This window comes from Rhinopithecus bieti, unplaced genomic scaffold, assembly GCF_001698545.2.
Source record: "Rhinopithecus bieti isolate Rb0 unplaced genomic scaffold, ASM169854v2 scaffold_24306, whole genome shotgun sequence".
Classification (NCBI taxonomy): Eukaryota; Metazoa; Chordata; class Mammalia; order Primates; family Cercopithecidae; genus Rhinopithecus; species Rhinopithecus bieti.
This window is the reverse complement of record NW_016811898.1, coordinates 810,141-820,180: the sequence shown is the minus strand read 5'-3', so window position 1 is coordinate 820,180 and position 10,040 is coordinate 810,141. Positions and strand designations below refer to the sequence as shown.

At 45.6% G+C, this 10,040-nt stretch overlaps 1 protein-coding gene across 1 annotated transcript in view; it reads left to right on the top strand.

The window, feature by feature from the left end:
- The window catches only part of NT5DC3 (5'-nucleotidase domain containing 3), a 66,644-nt gene extending 56,814 nt beyond the window's left edge, over positions 1-9,830 (top strand). The window contains exons 12-14 of the mRNA XM_017895341.1: positions 1,768-1,908; positions 7,207-7,271; positions 9,460-9,830. Of these exons, the coding sequence (XP_017750830.1) occupies positions 1,768-1,908; positions 7,207-7,271; positions 9,460-9,712 (459 nt within the window). The 3' untranslated portion in view covers positions 9,713-9,830. The remainder of the gene's footprint in view (positions 1-1,767; positions 1,909-7,206; positions 7,272-9,459) is intronic.
- Positions 9,831-10,040: the final 210 nt, after the last annotated feature.

Genomic DNA, 10,040 nt, shown 5'->3' with positions numbered 1-10,040 from the left:
AGAACAGAGTTGTGAAAAAGATAAATATTTTTTTGGAAATGATGGAAATAAGCAGTTCACTCAAAGAGTTTATCAAATAATCTTTCCATTTAAATAATAATAAAAGAATGCCATTGTTCTTTTTCCTTTTATCAGTGCATCAAAAAACATAAATAAAATCCACCTTTGAAAGTTTGCCACCATTGGGAATATTTAAAAGAATGTGCTGTAGGTTTTCATGTATTATTAGGAGAAAGAGAAATATTCAAAGGCTTTAAGAAACTGAACCAGTGGACTGGGCACGATGGCTCACACCTGTAGTCCTAGCACTTTGGGAGGCTGAGATGGGTGGATTACTTGAACTCATGAGTTTGAGACCAGCCTGGGCAACATTGTGAAACCCTGTCTCTACTGAAAATACAAAAATAATCTGGGCGTGGTAGCATACGCCTGTAAACCTAGCTACTGGGGAGGCTGAGGCAGGAGAATTGCTTGAACCTGGAAGGTGAAAACTGCAGTGAGCTGAGATCATGCCATTGCACTCTAGCTTAGGGGACAGAGTGAGACCCTGTCTCAAAAAAAAAAAAAAAAAAAAAAATTGAACCAGTAAAGGTGAGCGGTATCCTAAGCCCTCTTAGACTCTTACACAGGACTTAGGATTCTGGCTTTAGGTGAGTAGCCAGACTGAACTTTTAAAACTGTAAATCAGACTTAAAGAAAGCTTTAAAACCTGAAAGCCTTTCTTTCTCCCTCAGAGTAAAAACCTGAGTTCCTATAGTTGCCCACTGGATTTCCCCTTCCCCAGCCCACCTCTCTGAAGACACCCTCTGCCTCTGCCGCCTCTTTTGTCTCATCTAGGTTCCCTGACTTGTTGCTTCTTAACATGCCACCCTCCAGCATGTTCCTGCCCCGGGGCCTTTGCACTTACTGTTCTTCAGCCAGAATCTTTCTGTTCCCACATATTTTCATACTTTCCCCCACCTTATCGTTGTATTAGCCTGGTCTTCCTAACTACCCTGTACAAAACGGAAACCTCCTTTCTTCCTCTCCTTTTCCTGTTATTCTGCTTGATTTTTGTCCCTTGTACTTATCCCCACCTGCCATTGTGTATTTTACATATTTATTGTCTGTATTTTCCACAAGGGCTGGGATTTCTCAGTTTTTTGTATGTTGTTTTATCCTCAGTATTTAGGGCCTGGCAAATAGTAGTGCTTGATAAATATTTGCCAAATGAGAAAATGACCATTTAGTATGATGACTATATGTCTTAGATTTTCCAGGACATAGCTGATACTAAATATTCTGGCCTTTTGTCAAATATGGGGTGACAACATTTGGAATGGAAAATGTGGTCATGCATGCTTATGTTGTATGTGATCATTCCAAGTCTGAGATTCCATGGTTCTCCATAACCCAGAGGGCCTGGCACACAGAGGTCTGTGGATGAATTGAATTGAAGACCTTTGGTAGCATTTAGGTCAAGCCCTTTTCTGCCCCTGACCTCATTGTTTTTTTTACAGACCATGGTTAATGATTCCAGACCTAGCGTTTCTGCAGGGGTTATGACTCACAGCAATTATTTCCAGATCTGAAAGTTTCTTGGAATGAAATGATCGAAGGCTGGGGCCAAATTGGTTTTAATTAAATGTAATTCATTGAATTCAGCTTGGTGAATAACCGTTACCATCAAAAAGTAATTAAATGAATGCCTCTCATGTCTGGGAAAATAATGACATAGTGTAGATTCTGTTGAGACTGATGTTGACTTTTCGTGATCTTTGTGATCAGGATTTGACCCTAAAGCATGGCTGGAGGACTGGTGCAATTATCCCAGAGTTGAGATCTGAACTGAAAATCATGAACACGGAGCAATACATTCAAACCATGACCTGGCTGCAGACCTTGACTGGGTTATTGGAACAGATGCAGGTTTGGATATATTTTTTCTCTCTCTTTTTCTTGAAGCCTGAGGTTAGAAAGTTACTTCAGGTATTTTCTGCTTAATTGTTATAAAATACAAGGCTTGGCCGGGTGCGGTGGCTCAAGCCTGTAATCCCAGCACTTTGGGAGGCCGAGATGGCGCGGCATCACCGCGCTCGAGGAGATCGAGACCATCCTGGGCTAACACGCGGTGCAACCCCGTTCTCTTACTAAAAAAATACAAAAAACTAGCCGGCGCGAACCGGTGGCAGGCGCCTGTAGGGTCCCCAGGCTGACTCGCGTGAGGCTGCAGGCAGGAGAATGGTGTGAAACCGGGGAGGTTGGAGTCTTGCAGTGAGCCGAGATCCGGCCACTGGACTCCAAGCCGACCTCGCCAACTCGGCATCTCAAAATAAAAAAAAAAAAAAAAAATCAGCGGAGACTTAAGTGTGATTTTCAGTGATTGTAGGATTAGGATAACAACTGGGGTTCTTTTGCTTAGACAGTGTTTGTGGGGCCTGTGTAAATGTAGGTGTTTGCTCACATTCCTCTGTCAGTGAAGATCCAGTATCCTCACTTCCACACTGAAGCCTGCTAGGAGCTCTCCTGTGGGGTACTGGGATTCAGGAGGCCTTGCCAGTGCTTAAGTCTGTGCTGGTTCTGTCTGCGCCTGCTACAGTGGGACTTCTCCATTCTGGGCCTGTTTCCCCGTCTGTGAAATAAAGGGGCCTATGGAGCGAACACTTCAGTCTAGGCACCATGGCTTACGGGAGAGAGTCTCAAAGCAAGAGTCAAGATCCCTGGGTCCAGCCTCAGTTGATTCTGAGGATAATACCTGCAGTTTGCTGGCTTACTGGAGTTCTCTGGCAGTTACTTCCTTGAGTTAAGTTAGGCAGCCAGTTTTGGCTGGTAAGTGAGGAATGGCAGTTTTATCAGTCATTTCCTGGCCCATGGAAGCTGCCTCTCTTTTGTAGCTGTATCCCCTTATTTCTCCATGTGCCCCTTTCCTTTCCAGTTCCATGAGGCACCTTGTTTTCTCCCTGGCTCCAGCTTGCCTGGGCTACAGCCATCTCAGCATGGGTGCTGACATTTTTAGGATACGGGCACAGATGCTTGCTCTCTTGGCTAACACACCTGCAATCTGTGGCCACGGCCTATTGCCCATGCCTGCCCTCTGGCTTTGGAAATGGGCAGGGAATTGCCTTGCCTGCCCCAGCTGGCACTCTGTGTGGGGGTGGCTGAGCAGTGAGATCAGGCAAGGCTGTGAGTGGCAGGCCAGATTCTGGCTCCAGGTGCATGCATTCCAGAGCATGGGGCCCTGCACGTCCCCCTGGGCCTTGTTTCCAGGATGCATTGGGCCCCATTAGTTCTTGGCTCTTCTCTGATGAGGATTTATTCTGTTTCGCTTGCTATGCTTGTCTGTGAGATGATTTACTAAAAATATGTGGTGTCAATTCTGAGTTAATGTAGTTGAGAGTCTGTGCATGTCATACACTACTAATAGTTACTTTTTACGTGCCAGACACTGTGCTGAGTGCTGGCTCTATACACATTGCTCATTTAATAGTCATAGCTGTTCCATTTTAGAATAAGGAAACAGTTTTTGAGAGGTTGGGTATCATTTATGTGTGAGATCATAAAATGGCAGGGCAAGGCTTGAAGCAGGTCCCAAAGTCCATGCTTCAGGGCACTGCTTTAATGTGCCTTCCTGTTTAGAGGATCCGGGTGTAGGCAAGGCTTGACTCACCCTCAGTGAAGTCTCTATGACCCGGGCAGCTGGTCACATGTACAAACACAACTGCACGTAGATGGTGTCAGTACATTTTCGCTTTGGAAACAGGTTTTTTTTGTTTGTTTTATTTTGTTTTCCTTTTTCTGACCTGTGTAAAAAAAAAGTTGACTATTAAGGAATTTGTAAAATTAATTATACGAGGTGTGGGGTGAGGGAAGGAAGAAAAGGAAATTACGATTTACATAGCCGCCCCCATTTTGCAGGAGAGAAAACTTGAGACTGTGAGATAGATCACTTTTCTGGAACCACAGTTCTCGGTTGGCAGAATCAGGCTGTGTAAAAATGTCGTAAGAACTTACTGTGTTCTGGACACCGAAACCTTTAAGTTCATTTCATTTTCACAGCAGCTCTTTGAAGTAGGACTGAAACATCACTCCCATTTTTCTGATGCAGACCCTGAGGCACAGAGGAGATATAACTTGCTCTAGTGACGGTGATGCTGATGTCGACACACAGGCAGCACGACTCTAGACCCTTAACCTCCACACACCTATATCGCCTTGGGTTCTGGCAGTTTGTACAGAGTTCTGTCAAGTTGGATTCACTAGGATATAGAGGTGTGTAGCTGCTAACTAAAAAAACATCCAAATCAATGTCCTGTCTCACTGTCACCCTCTTGCTCAGTGTTCCCCTAGAAAGTTACAAGTTATTCCACTGAGCCTGTGACAGATGTTTCTAGAACTCCCCCTTGGGGATTATTTTCAGAGCACGTAGCACATTATTTGGACAGTTTTCCGAGGAGAAAAATTGGTCCTCTGAGATCGGGTTTGATTTTTTCAGAGCCAGCAGAGTGTCATTTGTTTTTTGTCTTTTGATTTTTTGAGATGGAGTCTTGCTCTGTCGCCCAGGCTGGAGTGGAGTGGCGTGATCTTGGCTCACTGCAGCCTTCACCACAGGTTCAAGCAATTCTCCTCTCTCAGCCTCCCAAGTAGCTGGGACTACAGGCTTGTGCCACCATGCCTAGCTAATTTTGTATTTTTAGTAGAGATGGGGTTTCCCCGTGTTGGCCAGGCTGGTCTCGAACTCCTGACCTCACAGAGCATCATTTGGAGCTGAGTCTAATGAATGAAATAGAAGTATATAAATATTGATTGTAATTTAATTAGCTAGCCTTGAAGTGCCTTCCAAAATGGCTGTGGTTCACGGTGGTGGTGCTGGCATTGGTAGACGCTTCTCAGGTAACCAACCAGTCAGAGGCCACATTTAGACCACGGGTCGGCAAGCTTTGTCAGAGGGCCACATGGTAAGTATTTTAGGCTGTGCAGGCTCAGGTAACCAACCAGTCAGAGACCACATTTAGACCATAGGTCAGCAAGCTTCTGCAAAGGGCCACATGGTAAATATTTTAGGCTGTGCAGGCTGTAGGCTCTGTTGCAGCTACCCACCTCTGCACTTGTAGCACAAAAGCAGCTATGGACAATATGTGAATGAATGGTTGTAGCTGTGTCCCAACAAACTTTATTGGTGGGCATGAAATTTGACTTTCATGTAATTTTTACATGTTAGGAATTTTTTTTTTTTTCCTTTTGAGGCAGTCTCACTCTGTTGCCCAGGCTGGAGTACAGTGGCACGATCTCGGCTCACTGAAGCCTCTGCCTCCCAGGCTCAAGTGATTCTCATGCCTGCCTCCTGAGTAGCTAGGATTATGGGTGTGCACCACCACACCCAGCTAATTTTTGTATTTTTGAAGAGACTGGGTTTCACCATATTGGCCAGGCTGGTCTCGAACTCCTGGCCTCAAGTGATCCACCTGCCTCAGGCTCCCAAAATGCTGGGATTACAGGCTTGAACTACCACGCACGGCCTGCCATGAAATTATTCTTCTTTTGAGTTTTTTTCCCCCCCAAGCATTGAAAAAGAAAAACCCACTTGTAAGCTCACAGGCTGATAGAAAAATGGGCCGGTGGCTGGACTGATGTAGGCTGTTGCACTGGATAGATTGTGATATCTTTCTCAAACAAAGGCAGAGATATGTGGCCAATCTGCTTTGCCCCTGAAGAGCTGATTACGCCCATGAACAACCACTGGAGATGGAGATGGCTGAAGTGCCTGTGGGATTGGTTCCCTGTGGGGCTTCGGTTAGTCTTTTCCAATGTGGACTACCCACTCTGGAGTACATGGTTTCACTTGAAAGATTAATGATAACTAATGAACACACACCGTCTTTGAAATATTTTAAAGTGGATTTCAGAACCAAAGGCTCTTGTTTTAAGGAGTTTGGCCTTGTAGGGGACAGAACTGGAGAAGGGGGTGGGCACAGGGAGAAATCTTTTCTTTTTAAATGGGAGAAATCTTTTTTTGTTTAATGGCTGATGGGAAGGATGGAAGCAAGAGGGTTGTTCCTGTGAGAGAGATGATAAATGGTGGGAAAGGTTCATGGCAGGGCAGCCAGCAGGGCGCCCCAGCCAGCAGCTGGGTACTTCAGGGGAGGTAAGGCCCGAAGCGTGGCTGAGTGAAGGCGCAGAGCTCAGGGTCCCTCTCTGGGCACACATCCCTGGCCTCCGATTCCTGGGGTCTTTCTCCTTTACATGTCCCTTCAGCAGCCTCGGGGTTCAGAGTCAAGCTGTTGAACTGAGCAGATGTGATAAACGGAAGGTTCTTGGCTCCCATGTCAAAAGCGGATGGTTTGCCCGCTTGGTATTTTCCTCCAGGTTCTAAGGTTACCCCTGTGGTCATGAATTGCAGGGAGCCGGCCTGTTCCCTGCGATCATGTGCACCTTGGATTCTGGCTTCAGTGTTTCTGTTTAGCCATAAGAACCTTGGAGAGAGACTTGTGAGATTCCATTCGTTAGATCATGGGCAGTTGGCATTTTCTTTTTGCCTTTCACCCATATTTTGGCCCACCAGAAAATGCTCTGCTTCTGCTTCTCATGGAGATGCTTTACCTTCTCGCCTTTTGCAAAAAATAATTGTTTTTTAACTTAAACACGTGATATAATATTAAATTTAAAAGTTTATAATTCTCATGTACAAATTAAAATAATTTTTTATGTTAATTTCCAAATGTAAGCACATACTTTGACATGCTTGCAATTGGTGGGTAAGTATGCTATCTCCACTTAACTATGATGTTTGTACACATGTATATAATAAGTATAATAGGTAGCATGTACTAAGTATTTCTACATCATAGTTTGTATACATGTATATAATAGGTGTGTAATGGATATATCGTGTGCATAATGGATATATCATGTACGTGTGTTATACATATGTGGATACACATGCATTATGTTTATATGTAGTCTTTACTGATAATTTAATAACTTTGTAATATTTCATCTTAATTTGTTAAACCACATTTCTAATGTTGGACATTTAAAACTATTTTTTATTCCTGAAGAAGGCAGGGTTTCAACTGGAAAGTCTGAAAAATGTACTATTTCATTCAGGTGCCAACCTCTGAGATGTAAAGGAATAAAATTTCTAGAAAAGCTGCACATTAAAAAATTCTCATTTCGTAATGAGTTTCTTTGAAACCAAAACAGTCATAATAATTGACTTGCGTCCTACAGGTTCACAGAGATGCTGAGTCACAGCTGGTTTTGCAGGAGTGGAAAAAGGAAAGGAAGGAGATGAGGTAAGAGCGGCTTGTGTTGAATGTGGCGTGTCCACCACCCTGTTCTGGCTGTGCTCAGCCCACATCTGTTCCCCAGGGCCAGCCTGAGGCATAATGTTGAAACATCCTTTTTTAGCTCCCAGGTATGTCTGCCTCCCCCAGGATCCAGAATCGGCTACCTGCTGTTGGTGACATGTGACGTTTCCTTGAGGCCAGCCATCACCCCTGTCATTCCTCCGCCCTTGCCATCGAAGGCCTTGGGAGAATGGAGCCTTTTCATCTCATTCCTCCTCCCTGCCTTCCTGACCTTCCCATCTGGGCAGCTGGTGGCCCAGTTGTTAATAATGCTGGCAGCACAATGTGGCTATTGGGGCAGTGCTGGATTTGGGCTCCGAACCCACAATGAATTCTTAGGGCTCCCACGACCCTGGTGCTTATTTGTAACCACAGCTCTTTCAAGAATGTGCAGTCTGTTAACTGATAAAGAAAGCCTGCCTGCCGTGAGAAAAGTTTGGTGGGTGTCTGTCTTAAGGGAACCCATACTGACAGTCATGCTTCCCCAGGAGGATGCTTTATACCATTTGCATGAACTTTTCTGACTTTGTGCGTGGCCTTCTCCAGGCACTGTGTACAGCCATCTCTGAGGTTTGGCAGCAGTGATTGCTGGGGGATTCTGGCCTCCCAGCAGTGGGCAGCCTGACTCGCGGGCTCATGTGGTGGTGTGCGTGGGTGGGTGGATGGGGCGTGGAGAGGGAACAATGAGTCCATTCCTCAGATTCTGCAGAGGCCAAAGCTGTATTGCATTTAGTTTGCCCTCCTCCCTCTCAGGGTGTTGACTGTCTGAGTCTTATTTTAACTGCTACCAACTAACTAGTGGCTTTTATCACCCAGCTGTGTAAATGATTCTATTTTTTGCTGTGTTTGTAAATGACTTATTAGCAGTCAAATAGTATTTGTTCATTTTGATGGAATACTCTGTAGGGTCCCAGCCATCAGAGCGTGCATATCCTGTGTATGTATGATAGGGATGTTGAAATAGACATACATGCACGTAAGGATGACTGCAGGGGCTTATGGGCCTTGGACGGGGTGAACAGTCTCACTTCTGAGGAGGCCAGGAGGCATTGAAGTATGTAATGGATGGGGGAGATTTACATCACATAAAACAATCCTTAATTCCTCCATCTGAGCACTTGAGAGTTTACAACATGCTTTTATTTTGCTTACCTTACTCAGTTCTCACAATAACCTTGTGAAACAGGGGGTCTTGATCCTTTCGGTAAGGGAAGTGGAGACTCCTGAGAGCATTCCGTATTCCTCTGTGTACCATCAGGAGCAGCTGTTGCATTCTGTGTTTAGTTTGGGAGATGGGGCGTGTGTCCTTAGAGAAACGTGCAAAAGCATCTGGAGCCTTGAGACAGTTAAGGGGGAAATAGGACCAGAGTCGTTTTGATGGATAGATAGGCAGGCTCTTTTCTTTTTTTATTTTTGGATAGAGTCTCATTCTGTCACCCAGGCTGGAGTGCAGGGGCACAGTCACAGCTCACTGCAGCCTCAGCCACCCAGGCTCAAGCAGTTCTCCGACTTCAGCCTCCTGAGTAGCTGGAACTACAGACATATGCCACCATGCCTGGCCAAATTTTTTGCATTTTTGTAGAGACAAGGTCTCACTATGTTGCCCATACTGGTGGTCCAGGGCACAAGTGATCCACCTGCCATGCCCGGGCCAGACTGTTGTTTGTTTGTTTTTGTTTTTGTGAGACGGAGTCTCGTTCTGTTGCCCAGGCTGGAGTGCAGTGGCATGATCTCTGCTTACTGTACCCTCTGCCTCCCTGGTTCAAGCGATTCTTGTGCCTCAGCCTCCTGAGTAGCTGTAACTACAGGTATGCGCCACCACGCCTGGCTGATTTTTATATTTTTAGTAGAGACGGGGTTTCACCATGTTGACCAGGCTGGTCTCGAACTCCTGGCCTCAAGTGATCCACCTGCCTTGGCCTCGCCAAGTGCTGGGAGTATAGATGTGAGCCACCACACCTGGCTCTAGACTGTTTTCTTAATTAATATTTGGGGCTGCTCTAGGCTAACTTTTTTCTCAAATGAGTCCTATTTATTTATTTTCCCGAAAAAGAAGTGGTTTTGATTTCAGTAGTTTAAAAACAAGGCTTTTTGAATCATTCTGTGTTGCTTTGCTTTTTTATTGCCCCTTCAGAGAAATGACCAAGAGTTTCTTCAACGCCCAGTTTGGAAGCCTGTTCCGCACAGACCAGAACCCAACCTACTTCCTGAGGCGCCTGTCACGCTTCGCTGACATCTACATGGCGTCTCTGAGCTGCCTCCTGAACTATGACGTCAGCCACACTTTCTACCCCCGGAGGACTCCACTGCAGCACGAACTGCCCGCCTGGTCAGAAAGGCCCCCCACCTTCAGAACCCCTCTCTTGCAGGAGGCCCAGGCCAAGTAGCCGAGGGCAAAAGCTAGAAACTGTAACTGCCCCTGATTGGGCAGGCATTATGGGCTCGACGTCATGTGGGTCTGAGTGTTGCTTTTGGAAAAGATACAGATAAGCCTTTTGATATTTATTTTGTACCTTATGGAGAACAATTCTCCCAGTGGTTAACACAGGAGCTAGCAGCCCGCCCCTCCGGCCTTTCCCTCCATGCAGGGCTGAAAGGCAAACTTCCCATTGGAACTCTGATTTCGCCTTTTTGTTTACCGAGGTCCTGGAACATCAGGTTTTCTGGGATAGGTGAGACACTTGATACCATCTCTGTATTCTAGCAGGTCAGGCT